The sequence below is a fragment of the Pimephales promelas genome, chromosome 4 (assembly GCF_988280905.1).
Source record: "Pimephales promelas chromosome 4, fPimPro1.hap1.1, whole genome shotgun sequence".
In the NCBI taxonomy this organism is placed as follows: Eukaryota; Metazoa; Chordata; class Actinopteri; order Cypriniformes; family Leuciscidae; genus Pimephales; species Pimephales promelas.
Window position 1 is genome coordinate 30,070,201 of NC_142772.1, and position 23,518 is coordinate 30,093,718.

The 23,518-nt window shown below is 37.0% G+C and overlaps 1 protein-coding gene across 4 annotated transcripts in view; it reads right to left on the minus strand.

The window, feature by feature from the left end:
• The window catches only part of stard8 (StAR related lipid transfer domain containing 8), a 57,960-nt gene that overhangs the window by 29,289 nt on the left and 5,153 nt on the right, over positions 1-23,518 (minus strand). The window contains exon 1 of one of the 4 annotated variants that reach the window (XM_039650088.2): positions 13,364-13,596. The exons of the other annotated variants lie outside the window; for them this stretch is intronic. Coding sequence (XP_039506022.2) covers positions 13,364-13,400 — 37 coding nt within the window. The 5' untranslated portion in view covers positions 13,401-13,596. Of the gene's footprint in view, positions 1-13,363; positions 13,597-23,518 lie in introns of those variants that run through there. 4 annotated transcript variants of the gene reach the window in all.

Here is a 23,518-nt window from a genome sequence, read left to right on the forward strand (position 1 = left end):
AAAAGTAAAAGTACTTGCATAACAATTTATTCTCTTAATGTTTATTTTCTAATGATTAATAAAACATTTAATTCTAACTCATTCAACCTAATACTCCTATAATGATGTTCAATAATGATGGAAAAAAATGTCGTCACAATTTCTGAAAGAAGCTTGCAATTAGGCAATATAAACCATGCTTTTCCTTACTATATGTTAATAACTATGTTTGGCAGTAAACGCGATTAATTTATGGTGTAATTCTGAACCTCTTGGCTTGCCATAATCCTAACCAAACGTATCTGATATTACACACGGTGTGTTTCCTATGCACTTAAAAACAAATTTTCGCGTATAAATTGCACGATAAACACACTGCGTGCGAGACACATTTAGTTTATGTATCTATGGCAACCAGACGTCACTGATGAGACAAACGTGTAACAAACGGGCGGTCAGATTATGTTTTGGCCGGGGAAAAACTGATCAGAAAATGTAATGAAAATGTAACAGAAGTTGTAGAAATGTAGTGGAGTAGAAAGTAAAATAATTGCTCCAAAATGTAACAAAGTAAAAGTAAAAAGTATGCGCTATTTATTCTACTTAAGTAAAGTAAAGATACGTGAAAAATGTACTTAAGTAAAGTAACAAAGTATTTGTACTTCGTTACATTCCACCACTGGAATGGGGGAAGAGGGGGTCAAGGGAAAGAGATGTAGATTAGGATGATACTTGTGCCTCAAATGGTGATGCTACGTACTTTCACAAGAGAGAGTTCAAATGTTAATTTCCTTAGTTTTCCCAGAAAGTTGCCCTCTCTTCCAGTTTTCCAGTCTTACAGTTCCATATGCCATAGCTGTGCACAAGGCAACCCGCGTCTAGTTGACGCCAACTTTACTTTCATCACATAAATGGCGACTTTAAAAAATCTGAAATCGTTCATCCCCCTCCAGGAAGTATTGGATTTATTGATTTGCAAAAACAAATCATCCCAATGGAATTTCAAATATACTGAAATGGAATTTCAGAATCTGCATTTGATAAAACCATGATTAACCTGTAATTGTGTAGCCTGGCTAACATCAGACCCCTGCGAAGTAACCACGTTCTTTTTCTCGTATTTGAGGTGTGGTTTACAAATGCCCAGAGTCGTTTATTGAGTGCTACGAAAGTCTATTAAATGCGCCTGTATGTTGCTCATAGCCAATCGTTTCAATTATACCAGATGACGCAAGTAGAGCGACAGAAATTAGACAAGGACGACAATGGGTCAGAGATTTGTGTGTACACGATGGCGTTCAGTGACTATTGCCGTTTGTGCAAGACAAAGATGAGGGTTAAAGGTATATGGACACTCTACAGACATATTTTTTTTGAAAAAAAAAAAAAAAAAAAACACCGACATCTTTATCGTCTTGCTGCTTCTTCCCCGTTCTGTGATTGATCCCCTGGCGGGGGCGAAAATCTGGTCCATGGAATCCAGGCTGCCTAGCAGTGTGAAATATAACCACGATGCGCAAAGGCAGTATGGGGAGGCTATACTAGGCCAAGGCAAGTGATTGTGTTCACTGAATGCCAAAAACATTTTTCTCTTTGTGCAGCATGAGTAACAATACGATTTCATAAGCAGCTCACATTCGACCAAACATTCTGAGCATGAACCTTTGCCATTTGGGAAGCTAGCCAATCAGATCCAAATATAAACTGACTAGCCAATGACCTCGCAGCATGAATAAAGGAGTAGGGAAAGAAAAATTCAACAGAATAACCCTGTCAATCAAAACAGCAGCTTTGGCATGAAGTAGATAGTATGCCTAATAACATGATTCCAAAACAATCATAGACTGCTCGCAAGTGTTGTCAGTAATAGTCTTTCTATTCATAAGCATATATGGCTGTCAGGGTGAGTTGGGATCTGAAATTCTGGCCTATTTATAAAGGCAGGCACAGTCTGCTGAAAGCCCTTCAGGATAATCTCTGGCACACTGAAGCAAAATTGTGTTCAAAATTTGAACAGATAATAATTTAACGACACTCTAAAACAAATTATGTTTAATTACAGGCTTCAGAAATCATTTATACATTTCATTTGAGTTTTAATTTATTATACATATAATATGCAATTCCAAACAAAACATACACAAAAGGTATTCAGCAGTGAACACATTCACACACACACACAAAAGATTACATTTCAGAATTCAGTACTAGACTCATTCCACATTTCAATATTTATTATAGTTATTATATTATTTATTATAGTTATTGTAAGACCTTGTTAAATGAGACAAGCTCTGCATTCTGAAATGTGAAAAGTTTTTTAAGCAAATAATAACAAAAGTCGAATCAATTCTGAAAATATCAACAACCAAATTACAAAGAAATGAATGTGAAGTTGAAAGTAAAACAATAGCGCTTATATTCCCCCCAATGCCGCTGGATACCAAATTATATTGAGATGCCAGAAGAACTCATGAATGCCAAATATGAAAATGTGTGTAAATATGCATGTGCATATGAACACAAATGGTCACGTACACACACACTCTTCATTCCTACGATCAGATCGGCTTTGTCTGTTTCCTGCCTCCATACACTGCCCCTTCAGCATTCCTGAACTCCCTGACTCCCAGCAGTGCTCCGGGTTTTCTCGTGCATACGCCCACATTTATACTGTCTCTAGATCACACACTTGAAGTCATTAAACTTTGTCTGACAATCCATTTAAACACTGCTCTCCACCTACAAATATGATATGTGGCAAGATTGCAACAATAGATTATAAGATTTTCATAGCACGATAAAATCTCAGAAAATATCAGTTTCGTGGTATTTTAAGAATTGATTCGATATTGATTCATTTTTAAAATATTTCATAAATACATTTAGTTAAAATTTATATTTTTGAAATCTGAGACATTGCTTCTTATCTAAAGCAACTAAGGACAGCTTATTGCAAATATTTGATAGGAAGCAGGCTAAATGATGTTAAGTGAAACTTCATTTATGAATTAACAGAAAATATCATTGAATTGAAAGATCAATCTTGGGATTTAAGAAGACTATAATAAAGTAAAGCATTAAAATGAAGATTTTAAATGTTTTGGAGAATCATTTTTTGCGCCGAGGGATGGAGATTGGTGGTATTTACCATGTCGTTTATCTGACATTGTCTCTGCTGCCTGCAATGCATGCATATGTATGGGTGTACACAGGTTGACTAGTCTGACAGACGTTCAAGAAGGAAAAAAATTTGTGTATGCACACTTGACATTCTACATCCAGATAGAATTTTTTTTACGGTCATTTTCATACAATGAATAAGTAAAAAGCCTACATTCTTTGTGACTGTCAATTTTCATACCATGAAACCCTATAGCCATAGGCAAGAATTTGAATTCATCATCATTACTGTACATACATTTTTCTCCATGTCAATCATCAATACAAGCTACAACAGTTACTATTACTGATATTAGTGTGTTCATGAATAAATGATGTTGTAATCAGAAATTCGCATTGATGAGAAGGTCCAGACAGGCATAAAACATGAACATTCCTGTAACTGCTTCTCTTCTCAGGAAAGGTGGAAACCCCCTAAGTAAAGTGTTTCTTTTTCCCTCTCCTTCTCTACTACCCCTCCCTCTCTTTTCCTTTTCCCACCCCCTCCCTCTTTCTTCGTTCAATAAACAGGAAGTCTAAAGAGTTACTGTATTAAAATAAGAGGATAATGGGTGAGTGCTGTGGGTTAACATGATGATGATGATGATGGACAATTGTGTCTAATCTAACTTTATTCTTTCGTCATAGAATAATCGCCTACAGGATAAAAGAGATGTTTATTTTGTGATGTTCTTCCATGCATGGACACATTTGACTAAGCTCAAGGGGTTAGTAGAGATGCAGAGGCCAGAGATAGTCTGTCATCAGTGTACTTTAAAAAAAAAAAAAAAAAAAATAGAGGAATTCCCCACCAGAGTGGACCTCGCAAAAATATCCGTTTGTGAGGCCGATTTTATAACATGGTCAGCATTTTCCACTGCTGGCGCAAAATTTATGGATGAAGATTGTGAATTTTTCACTGGTTTCTAATCCAGTCATTTCTAAATATAAACAATAATTTTCAATTCACTGCCTCACTGTCACCACTGACATTTTCTATGAAAATACCCTTGACTTCTAGTGATGTCAATAATAAAAGGGCCTGATGGTAAAATACATTATATTTGAAGTTCCCTATCTGTCAATCACTATGACACCGACAATCACCTCTTTCAATCACGGTTTTGGAAAAACTGCCAATGGAATTGGAGAGTGGAATTTGCATGCCAGGCCACTCCCCCATACATATAAGATGGGGGGCACTCATCCATCTACTCATTAGATTTCTGCTTTGGACCCGAGAACCCGAGGGTATGGGTCCAAAACTTCCGGGTTCCGTATTAGTGGCCTCAGATCTCGGGGTAATTTAAAATAATTGAGCTTTTTCCAAATGGCTCAGAGAAGACCTGAATTATATTAAACTATGTTGGGCATTTAACAAAATGTTATTATTTAAAACAATTCTATGATAACGTTATTATACGTTTTCTAAGTTCTTTCTGAATTTGCGGGTCTATGTGCACTGGACTCTACACCAAAGCTCCTGCAGCTGTCTTCAGGGCAGCATCTTCACTTGGTTCTTATTATACATTACATTTCAGCTGCATCTTCATTATCAGCGTAAACGAGATAATAGGATATCCCAGATGATTCTGTTCTCTGCTCGCAGATCAGCATACGCCGTCAAACCATGCGAATTGCTTGATATTTTATAAAACAAGGATGTTATGATAAACGTTCATCCCTAAATTTTCTGTAAAATGTATACTCAGCAACTTCTGATAAATATTTAAACAATCAAACGCTCAACTTCTTGCCAAACATGCTTTTGAGTTCCGAGACACTGACTGTGCTATATAAATCTATATGCAGCCCAAAGACATGTCTGCAACAGCTCTGAGCTAAATAAAGCTCTTGTGCGAGTAATGATAGAGGGAGTATTCTGTCTGTATCAGCATTCCTCTCACAGCTGTTTCAAGAACATGCTTTGAGGTTTTACTGGATTCATGTGTGTGTCGATGTGTGTTGATAGGAGACCTGTCTACCACAGAGCTCTGTAATCGGTCCCTTGCCCATCTTAACATGCTAGTTCTATATAGAACTATTTGACCATCGTAAAGATCAGAAATCCTTGTATTCAAAATTAGTGTAATATCAGAAAGTCTTTTCTGTCATGTAAACTTTCGACGATGTGCACAGTTTTTAGTGGTATTGATGTTCAAGCGACTCCTGTGGTTGTATAAATGAAATAGCAATCGACTGCAATCATATTGCAATTTTGGTGCCAAACGCATCAATGAGCTCCCAATGCCGACATTAGTGTAGTAGCAATTCAACAATGTTTTGATAGCATTTTTAAAGAAAACTACTTTTTTTTTCTTCTACAGCTTAGACGGTAATTGATTTGACACGCATGAATCTCTTGTTATATGCCATCTTTCTTTCTCCATTAGTGAAGTTCTAAAATGATCACTTGTGTGCTTAAATAATTATGTTGACAGCCTCTGTAATCATTTGCCAATGAGCATCTGTTTTTGTTAGACCTGCAAAGAAACCAGCAGAAAGGATATTTTCAGATCTTCAAATTTTTCCTTAAAAGTGCATCACTTTGGTTCTTTGTGTTCATCAACGCTTGCAGTCACACTTGCTTAGAAACTAGAGGTAATCAATTACACAAGAGTCTCACTGATTTCTCAATGATTCTCTGTCATATACTGCCCCATTTTGGTAGCAAATCAACATAAAGTTGATAAAATGAGAACAAGAACCTGGGGAACGCATGTGATTGGAACAGAATAAATCAGAATTTTTTACTCTTTGAATGTGTGTGATGCGCATTTGTCTGTACATGGTTATGTCATCAGGCACCTTACAGATCACATCCATCATACACAGACTATTCTGCCTCTGAAAGACCTACATTTTGTTAAATTAAAAAAAAGTTCACTGAGAAAAAAAAATCTGATTGAAAACACACTTTTGATGTAATTAGACCGACTATAGCTTGCACTTCATTCACAAAATTCAGCACTATTTGCCATATACAATTAAAGTCACCATAAAATCAAAATTGACTGCACTGTAAAAAAAACTCCTGATTTTACAGAAAATAACTGATTTTTTGATGATCATTTTCTTTAGTTTTAAATTGTACTCAAAACACTGTAAAATTACAAATAATTTATTTAACAGAAAATTCATTGTATTTTTCATACAGTATGGTACGGTTAAATGATAAAACGGTTAAATGACTGACAGCCCCCCAAAAAACTGTAACATTAAAGTAAAACATCCTACATGAAATAAATGGAAAAACACTGTTATTTTACAGGTATTTCCTGAATTATCATGATCATTTACCTTCACTGTAAAAAATATCATTAAAAAAGGGTCAAATGACTGGCAGATGACAATGGCTGCCAAACAAAAACCATAAAACGAAAGTAAAATATGCTAATTTTAAAAAAGTGCAAAAACTTATAGAAATTTGATGTCACCATGATTGAGATCAGTGTTTGCTTTAGTTGGGCTCATGACCAGCGTTGCAGACGTACGATTATTATCGTACTTGTGCGATAGTTTTGACCTCTGTATTTATTATTATACAATCAATAATAAGTAAAATCACATAAAGTACAATCAGTGACCCCATTGATTTCAACGTCCCCCGATTACCTGAGAGCTTCTCCTCCTGTCTACATGGTAAACTCTATACTGTGCATCGGAGAATCGATTCGTCATGATGCAATCGTTAGCTTATTTTTTACAAAAACTGCTTCTACGGGGCCATAACATAAGATACAAGGTAATGGAGCCTTTTATATTGTCGTGTTTCTTTAGAAATAAATAATAGACAATTGGAGTCTTTGGACACTTCAGATGTAAAGTTATTCGCTGTCAAAGTGACTCCAAAATTAACTCATTATTTTTTTTTAAATTCATGTGCCTTCATAATCTCACACTTGTAGCGACATCTCTTTTCTGATGATGTGTCTTTTGACACAAGAGCAGAACAGCCTGTGTGAGATCCAAGATCACATCCATAGCAAACCACAATGAACCAATCAATTCCTGACAAAATCAAGTGCTCTTTTTTCTTTTCGAGAAGCCGTTTCACTCAAATATACATCACAATACGGAAGAAAAAGACTAATCACAATGTCCTTTCATATCGATATTACAGTCACACTACTGCCCACAGAAAGCAGGTTAGGCAGTGGGCCAAGCTTAGTTTTTGATTTGATAGTTACCAAGCAGCTATAGATTTAATTTTGCAAACTGATCACAAACGTTGATTGCAGTGAAATTGATTGAATGAACGTGTTGAATTGATTTGGCCAATCACGTTATCCGCTGAACAGCCCTCGCGTGACTCGTGTCAATCTGAAGCCAAATGAGTCTACAACCCAACTTGGAGAGACCGGTGTGTCTCGGCAAGACAACAACAACAAGGTAAGATTTGTTTTACAATGATTATACACCCCTATATCTTAATACTTTTCATTTAAGTTGTATTTAAGACTGCAAGCTATACTTCGTCGTGAATATATGCCTTGCCGTTGATGAGAACAGTAGCCACGGAAGAATTTTGGTAGTGGAGCAGTAAATCTAGGTCAAACAGTATGTTGCTTAGGCTAATCCAAATTAATAATTCGGTACATACACAATGAACTAAGCAAAGAGTATTCGAATACGGGATAAGACAGCATGTAATAATTTGACAGGTGTGTCCATGTTGGTTTGGTTACAGCAAGCTACCTAGGCTATAAGTAAGCAAGACTAATTGTCAGATAAAAAGAGTGCAAATTTATTTGTTTTGCTTAGCTGAAAATTAGTTAAAGATGGCTGTTTTTGAGCCATTTAACAAAATTATTTGTGGTCAGAACTGCAGTAGTTTAAGATGGTTAGCATCTTAATACAAATGTCAAGATGACAAACGTGATTTATAATTATCAAGTAATGTTCGATTTCTGTGTTTATTTATCTGAATAATAATTCAGTTGTTTATCTAACACACAAACACGGACAGGACAACATCATACTGTATCTCTCCACACCCAAATGACTACAGAGGTGATCGTTGACAATCATCACATCAACAACAGCACCATGACAGCAGGTCAAGATCACAGAGTTGCTTAGCATCCACATCACAGATGACCCATCTTGATCTACAGAACCTGGCCAAAAGCATTTTACATTAATTCAAATTTAAGAATAATTTTTGAGATATTAAGAGAACCTCTAGGGGGTCAGCCAGGCACTATAAACGTCATCGGTGGCTGCAATTCAGTGTTATGATTAAAGAGATGTAAGATTTATTTTTATTTTTTTTACCTACTTTGCTAAATCCCTCTCTCTAGCCTACCGGTATAGAAGAGTATAAGCATACTCTACGTGAACTGCAGCTTTAGTCCAACATGCTACCATACATACCAGTAAAAAGTTTATAAATGCAGACACAGAATTTGTACAGCCATTTTAAAACCTTGTTTTAAAAGAGATTTAAATTTGGATTAGTGCAAAATAACTTCAATAACTAACCATTGAAATTTGAACAGAATGATTAATAAGATACCCGCCCACTCACTGCGCTCAGCCCTAAACCACACACAGAGCGGCGCTGAGCGGGTGAGAGTGATTTGTAGTAAGCCTGGGTAATCCCTGCTGCATGAGCAAAACAAACCAGAATTAGACTGAGGCATTTAAAGCACTGAAAAGCCTGAAGCAGAAAAGAAAAACACTACTAAATGCTCCCATGAGCGCTGAGAGAGCAGAAGGAAAGTACTTCATCTCATTTTTTTAAATGCACTTTAAATGCCTGTTGTTGGCATCACATATGTGTGGTATCTGTTTGTGTGTGTGTGATGAGGGGAGTGACCAGGGTGTGTGTGTGTGTGTGTGTGTGTGTGTGTGTGTTACAGTAAGAGAGCCCATGAGAGAGATGCAACCAAATGGGGGCTCCATTTGGAAGCATTTATCCATAGGAATTTTATCTATACGAGTTTGCACCCCCATGGCAAGAGCATTATTGCTTGCATGTGAGAATTATTATTATTTAAAAAAAAAATTATATATATATATATATAATTAATTAAAAAAAAAAAACTTTATATAATGTTAATCTGCCATTGCTAAAATGTTGTGTTGCCACAATCTAAATTTTCTATATTAATCTGCTTCAACAACATCCAGCTGCTACAACTCTTTCCCTGCCATTGACCAAAATTTACGGGCTTTTCGTGTTTTCACTGTTGGAATTGTGACAAATGTTGCTCAGTGATGTAAAAGTCGCATGAATTCTGATATGGCTGTTCAGTCTGCGGTTGCACTGAAAAACATCTGGCGATTCTGGCCTGTATCGGATTTAGTACCACATATATAGAAGTGGCACAAAACGCACGTGAAAAGATCAGATTCCATGCGGTTTGTGCTGTAACTTCACATGGTCATGACAATTCAAGACAAAATCAGATTTGGGCCACATTTGCCTGCATTCTGTCTCTTCTGTATTCCTGGAGTGGTTTTGGTTGAAACCAAAAGCATTCAGGTCAATATTTTCAAGGGGACCTATTTTCCAAAATTCACTTTTATATTGTTTTTGAACATAATTATGTGTCCAAAGTGTGTGTACGAAACAACCCTATTTTGATAAAAATTCGTCCTCTCTGTTTCTCCATTTTCCCCATAAATCTGTAATATATATGACTGTACTGCATTTAATGTCGTTGTCACTTTAATACACTGATCTAATATACACATGCTATTTCTTTCCCTGCTGTTTACATTCACAGACATAACCAACTGTGTTTATGTGAACTTTGTGAAAACCATATATCAGACATTTAAACTGAACTGGCTTTAAAACACAAATAATACATTTATGATGACGAAGAACTGCAATGTCACGTGATCGTGATAGAGACGATAATAAAAATCAAGCAGATATTTTGTTCATTTTTGACAGTATCCAGCACAAGCACAAAGGCACAGCTCTATTCTGGAAGGGGGAGCAACAGCTCATTTGCAGATGTATGCATGAAAACAGCATGTTTTTGCTTCCACTACAAAAATGGGCATTTACAACATGGTATAATAAATTATATGTGTATAAATTATACAGTATATTTTATATACTGCACTGTGTTTTGTCCTTATCTTTTGCTTGTCTTTTGTATTCACTGTATGTTGCCTGCATGGAGAAAACCAAATCAAATTCCTTGTATTTTTTTATACTTGGCGAATAAAGTTGAATAAAGTTGGGAAAAAAAAAAGACATTAAAATTACATATGTATAATAAAATATGTGTATATTTTGAGCTGAAACTTCACAGACACATTCTGGGAACACCTGAGACTTAGGGGGCTTTCACACTTGGTTCGATTGCCTGTTCCGAACCCGATTTCGATTTCCCCCCAGCCCCCGATGGACTGTGTTCACATTATATATTTGTATCCGAACCGCGGTACGTTTACGTCATCAAGCTGCAGCTGGTGCGTAATCATGTTGCTTGGTAACCACTATGAAATGGCATCAAAATGGATAGAATAGCTTGCTTCACATTGTTTGTTTTTTTTAATCTTTGGTTTTGTTTTCAAAGAAAAGATACAGAAACACACTTGCGTCTGTCTGTCGCAAAATTTATACGACCACATTATACATCGTCATCAATAGCGGTTCACATCCGCGATTTGGTTCGATTGCGTTCATATCAGCAGCGAACCGTACCTGATTTCACAAGAACCGTACCCCAGGCCACCTTTTTAAGCGGACCCGAGTACAGTTCGCAGGTGCGCACCCGAGTTTGGAAGACAGCGTTCACATCATCCAAACGAAACAAACTCTGATGTCATTCGAACCCGGGTGCACGCCAAAAGTGCTAATGTGAAAGCCCCCTTATAATAGGTCTCCTTTAACTACAGTGACTATTTAAAGAGGTCTTCTTCTGGTATATTTGTCAGTGTGCTTGAGAGCATTTCTGTAAAAAATTCTATGACATCTTTGTATCTCTGATGAAAGTGAAAGGTCACAGACATTTCCAGCAGCTCATCAGGAAAACACTGCGACTTTTGAGAAATGAACCAAGGAGGCTCTGTGAGTTTCTGAAAAGTCTCTGTGTTTCAAAAGACTGCATTTTAAAGATAGTCTGTGCATTTCTGAAGAGCCCCTGTTTTCTTCAGAAGAGTTTCCAAATGAGTCTCCGCCCTCTCCATAGAGTATCACTATGTTCCTGCAGAATATAAGTGCATTTATGAACAAGCTGCTGTGAATTTCTGGATAGTTACGTTACGTGAACAGCACACGACTGATTCTTCATGAATTTACACAGCTGTTTGAAGATATCAGATCATATCCACACATGCTGTTAAATATAGTCCACACAATTTTTTATTCTGTCATTACTCACTCTAATGTTACCCAAACCTGTATGACTTCAGTAGAAAATGAAGGAAGATATTTTGAGGAATGTTTCAGGTTTTTTTCTTCTTCAATACAATGGAGATGAACAAAGCTGCTTGATTTCCAACATTCCACAAAATATACTCTTTTATGTTCTGCAGAACAAAGAAAGTACATGTTTGGAGTGACATGAGGGTCTGTAAATTACAGATTTTTTCTTTTTAACTATCCCTTTAATACATTCTCAGCTTTTTTTAACCTCATATCAATTGGTTCATGTTCAGATCTGAGTGTAAGTAGTTCCAAGTAAAAGGCCTTAAGACAGAAGCATCTGCTGTATGAATAAATAGCATCTGTGAAGTGTGTGTGTGTGGGGAAGGAAATGTTTTTTTGTGCTCTAGCTGTGTGTGTGTGTGTTTGGCTGAATACACCTCATTGTTCTTAGCGTTTTTTTGGCTTCTTCCCACAATCCCACAGTCCACCTCTACTTACCCCAATTACACTTCTCTTTTTCTTCTTTTACCAATCCTGTATATGCCTTTCTGTTTCTCCTCTTAAACTTCTCCTTTCATTTACCCAACAAACAAACAAATGTGTGATTAACATTCCTCACTGACTGGCGTTCAGGTTCATGGTTCAAATTCTCACTAAACCCTGCATGTCATAAGCAGCACAGCGTCAGTCATAGTATACTGTATGACAGAATGTTGCTGCACATCTTGCACTTAAAGGGGTCATATAATGCCATTTCCAAGTTAATTTGATTCTTTAGGGTCTGAATGAAAATTTTGTAATATACTTTAATTAAAAATTCACATTTGTATTGTAAGAAAACACTAATTTTACCTGGTCAAAAACAGCTCTGTTTTCAGCATGTCGTTTTAGTGTATATACCTTTAAATGATAATGAGCTTCGCTCACTCCGCCCCTCTTTACAGCAGGCGTTTAGACAACACACGGAGTGTTGCCTTGACAACAGTTGAGTGTATATTTTGGAGAGAGAATGGCAGCAGGAGTTCTCTGAGGACACATCTGTGCACAACCGTATCAGTTTGTACCGGAGTCGGAGCCAGAACAAGATGATGACCGCAAAGAAGTTAGGGCTCGAACAGGACGTTTCTGAATGGTTGGTTAACATAATGTCACTGAGCTATTTTTGAATGTACTGGCAGGGTAACGTTACTAAGGGAGATGTACGAACGTTATGCGTTCACTGATGTATACATACTCAGTTTCACAATCACCATAACGCTTATAATGCTCGTTTATAAAGCAGTCTGGTGAGAAATGATTTGCGCAAACATGAACGCATTGACGTTGATCATGGGGAATATTCCCTTCGAAAAAAAAAAAACACTGTCTTCAGCGGTTCTTATTTAAGAACATGAAAATGACTGTGTTCGTTATTACACCCAATAACAGAACACCAATGTCACGTGTTGTTTTTCACCATATAAAAGAACATCAAACACAATCAGCATCTTTAAGGGGATCAGCATATTTTGACCATAAAAAGTTTGAAAACTCGGGAGCTGTGGAAAATTAAGTTCAGAAAATAATAGCCTACATTAAATTAAAATGTAATCACAAAATCATCAAATAAATTGTATATATTTTTATGCATTCTTTTTTGTTTTAAAATAAAATCAAATCTTTGGTTCAGTTGAAAAACCAAAACCAAAACCTATTCTAGCAAGTGGTTCCTCGCAAGGAGGTCAAATTTGGAGATCTGTGGCACCAAAGTTTGAAAAACCTTGATAGAATCTAATGCACATCAGTAAAAATCACATCACATAACTACAGAAAACTAGCCAACTACCAGAGGCACTTAGTATGGAGACTGCAGCCAGATGCACTGAATAAAGTGAGGTTAAAACTCACCGTGACCCTTTGGATGTTGTCGGGGCGACATCTCCATCCTAATCACTTAAACTCCAGTGGTCTAACATTATATATTAACATTCAGGAGACACAGAAAAGTGCCTTCCACAGCCATTCGAACACCAAAAACCTGCTCATGACCAGATATTTCCAAAAGGTCCAACCAGAAAAGTCGTTTTTATCCAAACAGGGCCATAGGGAAGAGTAATGCTTAACCGTCTCCGAGCAGTGGATTGGGATCTGATTTACTGTGGTGGCGGTATCCTGAAGGGGAGGGGGTTGGGGGTTCGGCCCTTCCTGCCCACACCCCCACCCATTTATACCATCTGGTTCCTGAGACCAAATGTTCAGCCATCAAAAACTCCTCCTCCACGTACCACACTACAGTCTGTGTGTGCTTCTGTGCCCTAACATGCTAAATGAGTTCAATGCCATAATCCAGAAAGCCTGTCATTAGCCTTATTTGGGTTGTGAGTTAGGCGCTTCATAAAGTTATTAAACTTGAAGTATAACAACCACCAACCCAAAGCCCAACTGCACACCTGCAATACACAATTACGGTGTGTGCATGCGTGTCTCGGTGCAAATTGTGCTGATACAATTATTGTAATACAATAGCAAATTTTTAGCAATAATTACACAATTTTTGTTGAATGTGTTTTTGTAATTTTGATTTTTTTTAAATAGTGAAAAACCGCCAGTAGGAGGCGACAAATCACTTAACAAGTGAATCACTGGCTGCATAGTAGAAGAAAAATACTGTGTCAGAATTCACAGTATTCATAAAACAGTAGGCCTGAAAAAAGTACCTGAAAGTTTCTGAAAGGGGTCATGAACTGGCTTTTTAAATTTTATTATATTGTTGTCTAAGGTCAACTTATGACGTTCGCTTGGTTTTTACATTCAAACACATCAAAATGAATAAGTAATAGGCTTTTTTTTACCGTAGTTTTGAACCTAGCTCAAAAACACTCGGTTTTCATGGGCGTTTTACACTGAAGACTTGGAAGTAAACGCCCACTGCTGTGAGTGGATAACAGTTTTGCATATTATAATGAGTTTCAACTCAGTCACTCGTCAGTGCACGTGGGGGAAATTGTTTTGAAAACGTCCAATGTTGTAAAATGGCAACTGGAATGATTCGCCCATACATGTTCGACTGTGAGTCTGTGTGTTGCACTATTCCTGTCGGATCCAATATAGATGGCACAGCACCGTTCTTTACTCTTAATCGGTCTTCAAGTCCAGTCTTGTTTACAAAACAATCCTCAGTGAAATGAAGAACAGACGGTTTTACACTCATCAGCTGGAACGTCATGAAAAATAAAATTTAACCATGCCTATTGGAATCCAGAGGAGATATGCAGCCACTGTCTTCTTCCACAACCAGACACTGCACAATATTTTGTATTGCTCGGTAGCTCGATCCGGTTTGTCATTACGAGGTAGGAATCTATGTTATTTATCTGTGCGTGTAATGCGCGAATGGGTGGGTGGGGCTAAACCGGCCATGTTGAAGTGGGCGTTGATCTTCTTCTGCGGGGGTGGTGTTTTATCCTCTTTGACGTCATAGTTCCCCACTTTGAAAAACGAGTTGTTTGCTGAGGCTGGTGTCAATAAAAGCTTTTATTGGACTAACAAGGACGTTTTCAGTTCTGAACCTTACATATTCTTATAATATGATGACCTCTTAGATGTCAAAAGCTCAAGGAAAATTTGATTTCTCAGTTCATCACTCCTTTAAGTGAGCATCCAATGGACAACTTTACTTGATTTGTGAAAGATAACATAACCAGAAAATTGTTTGTCTAAAATGTAACTTACATTTGAACTTTTTGTTTACTTAGAGTCTATACCACAGTTCAGTATAGACTATTTAATCACAATTTGCAATTGTGCTGATGTTCGTGAAAATAAATTGCAGTCTTGCTTATGTTGCTGATAAAACAAAAACTTAAAAAAATATACATTATAGTTCAACTTGCATTTAAATAATTTATAATGTAAATGACAAAACACATTTACTTACATGTATTTGGTGTTTCAGAATATCATGTACTTTACTTTATAATACAGTTTACACGTTTGTGAGTATTTTAGAAAACAAGGAAAAAAGGAAGCTCTGCTGTGGCTGCGGTGTGTCACGTCACAAGCATGACGCATCTCCAAAAATAATACGATGATATCATGTTATAAAATAACGGTCGCCACTCTCCATAAAAAGCTCATGCTGGGGGTTCAGCAAGAAGCTATTTTAAAATTATGTGTGAAATTAATATTGCCAATCCAGAGCTATAGTGTCCACACAGCCGACATATTTTTCTGTTGTAGCTTCTGTTGTGTGCATGAAATAGACAATGAACAGTGCCATCGGAGAAGCAATAATTAAAGTCTGTTACGTCGGTTACTGATTTCGGCCCTCCAAAACCATTTTGGCCCAGTTTCAGCCGAGTATTTTCGGTAGCCGAAATTCCGCCGCATCCCTAATTCTAACTGCATTCTAGAACATTCACATTGTTATTGCAAAGTGCGTGACAAAGCTACTCGATAATGTAGTCTTGCACATAGTTAAAACAACAATTACAATTTTATCGTAGATGAAACATATCGCAGATGAAAAAAACATATCGCCCCTTGCTGTACGGTGCAGAAAAGTCCTCGGGTTTTGGCATGAAAAGTAATTATGCATTAAAAATTCGATAGCTTTGAAAATTCTTTGAAAAGTCAATTCTGATTGGATCAAAGTTCAGACGGTCTGTATAGTCATTTCCTGTTCCCTGGGATTTGCTGTCATTCCTTTGGTCCTGTGAGAATGAGGGGAGAGGAAAGGAGTGGTTAAGGAGAGGGGGGGGGGGAGGACAGACAGTTCAGGAAACAAGGGATCAGACAGGAAAGCACAAAAGAAAATGTCGTGGCGCTGTCGTACACGCATCACTTCCATTTCGTTGGGCCTCTTTGATGTCTATCACAAATCAGACACGCAACGCACGCGTACAAACACATGCTCACACACCCCATCGTACACCTCAGATACAGAAAGATGGGGAGCAGGACCATGAGAGAATCACGATAGTGAGACAGGCAGACGATGTAATATAAAAGAGGAAATGAATGACAGGGAGTGACTCAGCTTTGACCTTATGATGCGAAAATACTCTGAAGCCAATCATCAAATGCTAAAGGCAACATCAGCTCAATAACTGTGACAATTCGTTCGAAGATGGCCGTGGCAATCTGTCCCCCTCTCAAACACACATTACTATACATATGCACACCTACCTATATATACACTGAGCTTTATCAGCACACACACGGACATACTGCTACACACTGCATTTCCACTTCAAACACATAAACACACCATGACAAATACACACACACATACACAAATCGACCAAGAAAACTGAAGTGGAATGCCACTTCAAGTGCTTCATTTTTCTTCAAACGCTTGTGAGCATTTTTAAGCAGTGTGCTTTAATAACTTGTTGCAATCCCAAAATATTTGCTGTGTCTAAAATGATCCAACTAGAAAAAAAAAAATGATCCAACTAAAAAAAGAGCATCCAATTAAATAAGTGCAAATCATGGGTGTTCAAAAACACTGACCTGATGAATCAATGGCAAGTTACTTGCTCTGAATATAACGTTATCCAAACACACCTGAAGAGATCGTCAAGGTCCAGTGTGTTTGCTCAGTAGCTACATTTCACTGAGGACGACTATTTTGAAAAAATGGAATTTGCCACACGGACCATGAAACGTGTGCTGAGGGATACGGCCATCCCATCAATAGCACAGACAGGACAAAGTGGATCACCTACGGCTGTGGTAAGTGTTCACAAAATGTAACATTATATGAATTAGGGTTGACACTACTATTGCAGTTGTTCCCGGTCTCCATGTATCCCCTGTAATGTTAGTATTGTGTTGTCACGAACGTGCTATATCGCCCCAGTAACAAATGAGCGTAGCTACAGGTAAACTAATGAATGCTAATGAATCGGAGAGGAGCAGTTTTTTTTTTTTTTTTTTTTTTTGAGATACAGTGACCTTGTCCAGTACGGGTAGGCTACTGTCTGTTGGTTAATTGTGCAAAAACAATTTGCCTTGCGCTATTACTTTCCCCTTATTCTAGCCTATTGTAATGCAATTATCTATATGCTTTTACTATCTATTACTACAACTCTGAACGAACTCTCTGCTCCTCACCACGGTGCTTCTCAGGTTCACTCTTCCCAAATAGCAGTACCTCGACTTCTGAGAATAGTCCCTAATATTTATATAGTTAAAAGATGGCTGTGTCTCATGTGACTTTGTTATATGTACACTCTGTGACTATACAAATCACAACATGTAAATAGGAAAATCTTTGCATTATTTTGTGACTTTTAGCATTAGCATGCTAGCTGGAGCCATTTACATCCAGTCTTTGTGCTAAGCTAGGCTAGCAGTGGGTGTGTCAGACAGAGTTACAGCACGCACGGAGATGAAAAAGGTGTGTATGGACTTATCTAACTCTGGGGGATACGGTGAATAAGCTGGTGGAAACATGTGGATAGGATGGAAAACTAATTTTGAGAAAATGGCCTTTAAAGATATACTGTGATTTAAATCTACAGATGCAAATAGATAAAGTGCTGAAAAAATATAGTTAAGTGTATTTTTAGTGTTCTCTGTCCACTAGTCTGAAAAAAAAAATACTTAATGAGAAGACAAAAAGCCCATAATCTTAAAATTGACAGATGCATAAATTAAAAAAATGTTTTCCCGTAGTGTCTCCCCTTAACAGGGCCTCAGAATTTCAGCGCGCGCGCACACACACACACACACACACACACACACACACACACACACACACACACACACACACACACACACACTAATGAGAAAGAGAGATAAAGAAACAGAATGTGAGAACATTTTACATGACTAACTTCCTCTTTTAGAGGCATGTGGGCTGTTTTTGTACTTTACTGTTTGTTTGCTTTGTACTTTCATGCCCTTTCTATATCAGTGTCTGTTGTGTGGATATGCAGCTTTTCTTGTAGCAGAGACTGAAAAACAGTGGTTTTCTCTGTGGCATTTTACTATTGTCTGGATACAGATGACAAAAAATAATTTTCCAGTAAATATTTTACTGAAAATGATTTCACAATGCACATCTTAGAATGTTCAACCAATCAGGCTTCAACCATTCAACTGCCATGTAGTATAAATATTTTATAACATTTATATAATATTTGAATGTTTTTTTTATGTCTCTTATGCTCACCAAGACTGCACTTATTTAATCAAAAACACAGTAAAAAAACATATTTTTTGTGTGTGTAGTATTACAATACAATCTAAAATAACAGTTTTCCGTTTTAATATATATAGATAAAAAATATATATATATATAAATATAAATTATTCCTGTAATGGCAAAGCTGAATTTTCAGCAGCCATTACTACTGACTTCAGTAGCTATGTTATCATCCACGTTTGGGATATCGCATAAAAAATGCTGGATGGACATGGCAAGATGTGCCTACATTCTGAAAATGGCCATTAAAAAAAGTATCCTACTCAATTGTGGCGGATACATTTTTTATCCGATAAGAAGTCGTGCATAAACTATGATGGAAACATTTACGGAATACGTAATCACACACTCAACAATGGATGTGACTGGACTAACAAGAGAGACTAATTTCATTCTACAGCATCTCAAATGTTGGATTAATCAATCTGAAATCCCTGAAACAAAGTCTGTTAAATTAGAATGATTTGATACAATGGCCTCCCAGAAATGTATCACATGATCGCATTCCCAAACACAAGCCATCCGATCTCAAGATTACATGACAAAATTTATTGCATTTCGTCTGCACGCCCTAAGACACAAGTGATTATAGAAAAAAAGAGCCTCAGTTTCTTCCCTGATTGCATAAACTTCCAATTTTATTACAAATACTCTGTGCCAATTTTCCAAGAAGTGACGATTTTGTTCTCTTGAACAGATGCTGCTTATTTTATATTTTACGTGGTATTCCAATTTTGAATAGCCTACGTTTTAAATACACAACTTTGAATGGAAACATAGCTATTCACATGATCCTTCATAAAATTTGTATATTGATTTGTAAAATTTGTAGATTTGGTGCTCAAGAAACGTTTCTTATTATCATTAACGAAGCATTGCGGAAGTTCTGAAATTTCTCACCATTACTGACATCAGTGGCCGTTAGAGAAACTGCAGCTAGTCTCATGCTCATTCTCGGTGCGCACGATAAGGATTTTTTTTTTTTTTTTTTCGTGGGTATCTGGATTGTGCTAGAGGCTGGTCGCTTCTTTCAGTCCGCAAAGTCCACTTGACACACTACTGCTAATGCTTACCACTGCTTACTAATGGCTGCCGTACGTATGTAAGCCCAAGTAGACGAGAACACGCATGATGTCCCATTTTGTGAATTTTCACACCAATTCGGACCCGACTCCTTCCACACACAATTGAGCCTACAGGCTGATAGAGGCAACCGTGGTGAACAGTCAAGGTATCATTCGTTCTATTACATTATGGTTGGCTCATAAATGTACAAATGAAGACTCTGTCTCTATCTTAAAGATTTTTTTTAAGTAAAAACCTACACATAGCCCCTTTAATGTTAAAAATAGTTACTGAATACAGCTTAATATTTTTTAAGATTCTTTGAGGAATATAAAGTTCAGAAGAACAAAATTTATTTAAAATATAATTTTGTAACTGTGTATGAATGCATAATTTAATTTTAAACAATTTACATTTTACTGTAAGAAAGACAATGAAACATTTGACTACTACTTAATGTATTTAGCCTATTTTCATTATCTTAAAAAATGTATTTTGAGATCAACCAATTGGCAGATCCCTACATTTTGAGTAAAGCAAGTAGCACAAGAATATAAAAACCAGACAAGACTTACAGACGACATACATTTTCCTGGCCTTTCAGTATTAGAACAGTCATCATTAATCTCATCTAATACTCCATGGAAAAAAGCAGCTAATGCTCTAAGTTTGACAACATTTGGACACCATATAGTATACTGTCTGGATGTAAGTCAGTGCCAGTTACAAGTAAACAGTCACACTTGGCCAATAAATATAATATATATACTGTATATTATGATAAACCTGGAAATAGAGAACAAGGATTTTTTTCCTGTACTTTTTTGTTGCAACACTGTGGATTTTCATGACTTGCTTCCTCTCAGCTGACATTCTATGTTACTACTGTATCATGACATGATCATACACAGATTCAAACCATAAAGTCACACCAGCAAATGACACGCTCACTGCCCGCACCCAAAAGGGTTATGTCATACACCTTCCACTCTACAAATTTTTCTGAACGATCCCACCATTTAAAAATAATTGCTAGTTTACTTGTACAAGATCCTTGATCATAACAATCTGATCTGTACAGTTTGTACATTGTTTGTGAGTGAATGTGCAATGCACAATGCAGTGAAGTTTTTCAAAGAGGCTGTTATATTGAATGAAGGTCCACTTAAAACTATATTGGATTCAACAGGAAAACGTGAGCTCAAAATTGCAATCTTATTTTATCTCTTCAAGAGGGCATCTACACAGGTCAGGACTCTTTAAAGACACAGCTCCAAAATAAATAATACTTAAATTAAAAAAAATTCATTAAAAATAAAATTATAAACTAAATAAATTATATTATAAAACGTTTGCATCAGAAATGCTGACAGGGCTCGACAATAAGGACTGCCCGATGTCGCCGGCGTCAGGACAGGAACTGGGAACTTTATCATACGTGTTTAAGCCATTTTACATATTGAAGAGTAAGAATACGTGCAAGAGAACTCAAATTTGGCAATGACTGTGTGAGAAGTTTTGTGCGCACACATCCAAAGGGCAGGCCTAGAAATCCGCATCTCAGAAAGGGCGTGAATACTGAAATGAAATCTTTCACATCTTCTTGTGCTTCAGAGCACATTACAAAACGAATAGAAAATTAGGTCAAAATGCCCGTATCGGCGAGAATCCTCGTAAACATAGAGCGCCACATTTCGAAGGCTGCGTCCTCCGGAAGTTGCATTTGTAGGCCGCATACGTCATAAAGGACGTCTTATTTCAGAACAGTATAACCATTATATAATCGACCTTTATTCCTAGTGAATTGTAAATTGTAGTAATTTCTTAATGAATTTATGTAGTGGTCAGTTTACTGAAATTAAGCAGCCTCGATGTATGAAGCTGACAAATACGACCTCCGGAGGATGCAGCCTTCGAAATGAGACAGCCATAGTCTGTTATGTCTGAAGTGAATACAGTTCACGTCATAAAACACATGAAAAGCAATGTTTATTTCATTTGTATTTGTTCAATTGTATTTATTTATTGTATTTATTTGTGCTATTGCTCAATTTGATTATTTCTTATTATTTTATTACTGGCAGTTTACTTGTTTTCAACAACATTCAGTCAGGCAAGTAGTTTTTGGTGTCATCATAATCTTATTTATTAAGCTATGGGTCAAAAACAACAAAAACAATAACTAGGCCTACTTTATTTATTGTGGCAGGGTGAGTGAGCGTTTTGGCATGGCAAGTAAAAATTAGCTGGCCCTTATAGTTAAGCCCAGACTGAGTATGTAATACTTTCTGTTCAAGGATAAACATGATCCTCACATGCTCAAACAAATCACATGAAAGAGGAAATGCAAATGATCTGTAAACGAATAGAAGCAAACAATTCCAACATGATTTGACTATTTCAAAGGACAGGCGGTGCACTTTCAAACCGGGTTAATTGCAGCAACTTGAAAACTCATCAAGATTATTGGAGTCTCTATGTAAATTGGAAACTAGCACTGTCATGTTTGTAATGAGATCAGCAGAAAGTTGCCCCATAAATCAAAAAAAGAAAAAAAAAGGTAGGGATTGTTATAAAACCAAACATGAGAACACACAGATTTGTCAGTTATGTTAATTGAAAGCAATTTCAGATTCTCGACTCTCACACTCTTTCTTTCTCCAGATAAAAGCCTTTTGAGCAACCAAAGTGGTTATTAGTGGTTTTAAAAATACATTAACGCCCCACCTCCCCCCCCCACTCCCACTCCCATTGACCGGTCCTAGTATAGGTCATAAACCCCGCCTCCCCATGTTATTCAATGGGCATGAGTCCAACTAAACAATTAAATACACTTTTATCCAAAAATAGTTTCGGTCATTTACTGTAGTTTCTATCACATTGATGTAATGTTCAAGGGTTTGTTTTAAATAAGTTTGTTTTTAGTTAGTTATTTGATGCTATAAAAATGGTGCTGTGTCATCATGATTGACAGCTGTGATTAACAGATTCTCTGTACCAAGTAGTCACTGAAGCACCAACGGACTTTTTTTTCATAAAGTTGACTACGTGGTAAGTAATTGTATTTCCCATATTTTAACAAGGTACTGCAATCAGCAGACATCATTGGAGAGGAACAGAGCAGACAGAGAAATATTGTAAGTTACTGCATGAAAATAAATTTTTATTGCATAGTAATAATACATCACGATACACAGTGTGCAGACCGAAGCACCCGCGCCCTCAGATTACTTGGACGTGGCTGTGGTTACAAGAGGTAAAAGCAATATAAATACTGTTCGTTTTCTTACACAAACTGCTCGTTATGTGTTTTAGGCCATAAATGAGTCATTTAATCATGTTTAATTTGGACTTCTCTTTGCATGCTCTTTGAGGTGGTGTCCATGTTATATGGACTGTCAGACAAGAACGGTTTGACCTAAAAAATCAAAATTGAAACTACTGTGGAAACAAAGACACCTACATCTTGGATGCCCTTGAGGTAAGCTAAAACATACCAAAAAAAGTAATTTCAAAGTGAACTATCCCTAATTGTTTAGGTCTCACGTACCATTGAATAACACGGGCAGGCAGGGTTGACCTATACTAGGACCGGTCACTGGGGGGCGATCGAGACGTTTTGGCTTCACTTTTGAGGGCTTGTGCGGCACGCTTGTGTTGCGTTCCAGCAAAAGAAATGGACACAGCGACCCCGTTGATTTCAACGGAGAGAGTTGAAGCTCAACATGGGCACTCACTTCCTGATAGCTAAGCGTTCTGCGCAAGCTCAAACAGAGCTTGACGAC